General features: G+C 35.4%; 1 protein-coding gene across 1 annotated transcript; it reads right to left on the reverse strand.

Annotated features, from left to right (window-relative positions):
- Positions 1-872: 872 nt before the first annotated feature.
- On the reverse strand, positions 873-1,802 carry LOC143645958 (olfactory receptor 5AK3-like). The gene has a single exon (XM_077115049.1). It carries the CDS (start codon positions 1,800-1,802, stop codon positions 873-875), a length of 930 nt encoding a protein of 309 aa, XP_076971164.1.
- Positions 1,803-2,919: the final 1,117 nt, after the last annotated feature.

Genomic DNA, 2,919 nt, shown 5'->3' on the forward strand with positions numbered 1-2,919 from the left:
CTTGTTCTTTCAACTAGTTAGCACATCAACTGTAATATTCAGGTGGCACTTTATTTTGTCTACCCGAATATGTTTGTCAAACCTTTTCCATCAAGACTTTTCTTCCTGAATTAAAGACTCTTGGGCTCCACTGGAGTTCCCACTGAATTCATTCGCATGCATCTCTTAAATGGATGATCAACATTTAGGATTTTAAATATTAAAATCTAAGATTCTAAATTCTCTAACTCTTTTAGAGAAAGAAATAGAAAATTGTTGCAATATTACTCTTTCTCTAGGCAACAAAGAGATAGATTCAGAGTAAAGAAGGTAACTAATGACAAAAATTAGTGTTTTCAAGTATTAGGAAATGCCATTGACATGGGGATATTGGGTAAAAAATACCTTGAATTCCATAAGATCATTTTAAATAATAAATTTATTTTACATTAGGAATTGTGCAATTTGTTAGAGATTATAGAAGGTCTTCGTGTAGATGACTAAGGGAACCTGGAATTAATGGAAAATAATGAACACTTAAGTAATACTCACCAGATCACAATTTTAAATATTTATTATATACCAATAAGAGAATTACTTGTCTTTAGGAACATATAAGAAATTTATTTGAACACCGCAAAGTTTATACATGCTTTAAATATTTAGATAAGCTTTATAAAGCTCTTAATCACACATATTGTCAGATATATTTCTTGACTACATTCTAAGGAAAATAAGTCCCAGGATAATTTCTACTATATTTCCCAAGTTCTTGTATTTTATGTATTGAAAGATATAGCACTCATCTAATATGAGTATATGTGCTCAATTAAAGAAACATTAAATTGTCTATTGGATGCCTGAGGTGCTGAATTTTAATAAATTGGCCCAGTCTACAAGAACTTCTTCCCTATCACTTTCAGAGCTTCTTTTACCTCCTTATTTCTCAAGCTATAGATCAGGGGGTTCAACATGGGAATCACCACACCATAAAATATGGAGAGAACTTTCATGTTCTTCTGGGAATTATTAAAACGAGGCTGTAAGTACATGTAAAAGAGGGTTCCATAGAAGATGGTGACTGCTGTCAGATGGGAGGCACACGTGGAGAAGGCTTTTTTCCTCCCTGCGGTAGAAGACATCTTTAGGATAGCAGCCAGGATGTAGATATAGGAGAAGATGACGACCGACACAGTGAACGTCAAGTTAAATCCCACAAACACAGCAGCTAGCATCATGTTGATGTCAGTGTTGGAACATGAAAGGGCCACAATTGGGGGACCATCACAAAAAAAGTGATTGATGGCATGGGACTTGCAAAAGGACAATGAAAAAGTAAAACCTGTGTGTACAGAGGAATTTATTGAACCCACCACATAGGAACCAGCTGCCAGTTGGATGCAAACTCTTCGGGACATGACTGTAGGATAGCGGAGTGGCTTACAGATGGCTACATACCGGTCCACTGCCATAGCAGCCAGGAGGTAACAGTCACTGCTGGCAAATGCTGCATAAACCCACAACTGCACTACACATCCCACGAATGATATTGATTTATTTTCTGATATGAAGATTTGCAACATCTTGGGAGTGATTGCAGAAGTATAGCATATATCAACAAAAGCCAAATGTTGTAGGAAAAAGTACATGGGTGTTTGAAGTCTGGCATCTGCTTTGATGAGGAGGATCATTCCAATATTACCCATCATGCAGATTACATAGATCAGTAGAAATACGATGAAGAGGACATGGCGAAACCTGTGTTGGGCACCAAATCCCAGAAGAAAGAATCCTGTCACTTCAGTGCTGTTTCCTTGTGTCATGACTGTCAATGTCTAGGAATGTTCAAGGAAAGAAGGGAGATCTTTGTAGCTTCTCAAATTTAAAATATTCTTATACATATCCTTCAGTGTTTTTGAGTTGAATTTTCATGGCAAACATTCAAAAAGGGTTTATTGCTTTTTAGATTTTTTTTGTATTTACTTATAATACAAAAAATGATTATTGAGTAAGCAGTTATAGTTTAGCCATGGATCCAATCTTAAAATTAAGACCATTTCCAGAGAAGAAGAGTGACATCTAATGTACATGTTTCAAAGAAACAAACGTGTCCATGCTCTGCACCGTATTAAGTAGATATCCATATTTGTATACATTAGTGTGGATATAGGATAATTGCCTTTTTACAACAACTTATAATTTTTCTCAGCTATTCACCACTTGAAACTTGGTCCAAGCTCTTGATAATAGTAGCCTTAGTTAGAGAGGAATTTTCCATGCCTTATCTTTAAGGTTCATATGTATTTCCAGGCTACTTTCAAGAGTGTCTTTCTTTGTTCTACTATTCTTAGCACATTGAGATGACACTCTTCATAAACCAGATAGATTTCACATATATATATATTTACATATATATATGCATTTACATAAAATTATATATACCCATATATATACTTTTGAGCAATAGTCTTGAATGTCCCATTGTATTGCTTTATTCTTTGCTTATAATCCAGCTGCAAGAAAATCATCCTGCAAAAAATTCTTTGCTATCTTGTAATGTTACTTCTGTACCTGTAATGTCTATAGATGACATGAATTCATCTATGATTTTTCATATTCAGTAAATACTGAATGCTTCTTCTCCAGTGTCTTAGTTCTTAAACCTTGTTCTGTGTTGCTTATCACTGCTCATTGTGGAGCAGTGAGTCATGGACTCTTGTCATGGCACAGATTGGCATGTTGCTCATCAACATATGTCTTTTGTTATGAGCAGAGAACTTCACCAAACTTCTCATCACACTGCAGTAATGTACGGCCAGGAAACCAAGCTCTGCTCAAAAGAACATTAGAAAAGTGATGCATGTTATTTCAAGGCTGAATTGTGCTCCCAAGCCTATCAGAAGCAATTCCAATAAGACTTTCAATTCCCTTTTCTCTTCA

The sequence above is a fragment of the Tamandua tetradactyla genome, chromosome 9 (genome assembly GCF_023851605.1).
Source record: "Tamandua tetradactyla isolate mTamTet1 chromosome 9, mTamTet1.pri, whole genome shotgun sequence".
Lineage (NCBI taxonomy): Eukaryota > Metazoa > Chordata > Mammalia > Pilosa > Myrmecophagidae > Tamandua > Tamandua tetradactyla.

What these genes read in the sequence shown, in the direction of transcription:
- LOC143645958 (XM_077115049.1), bottom strand. Translation starts at nt 1,802, where the DNA reads ATGACACAAGGAAACAGCACTGAAGTGACAGGATTCTTTCTTCTGGGA.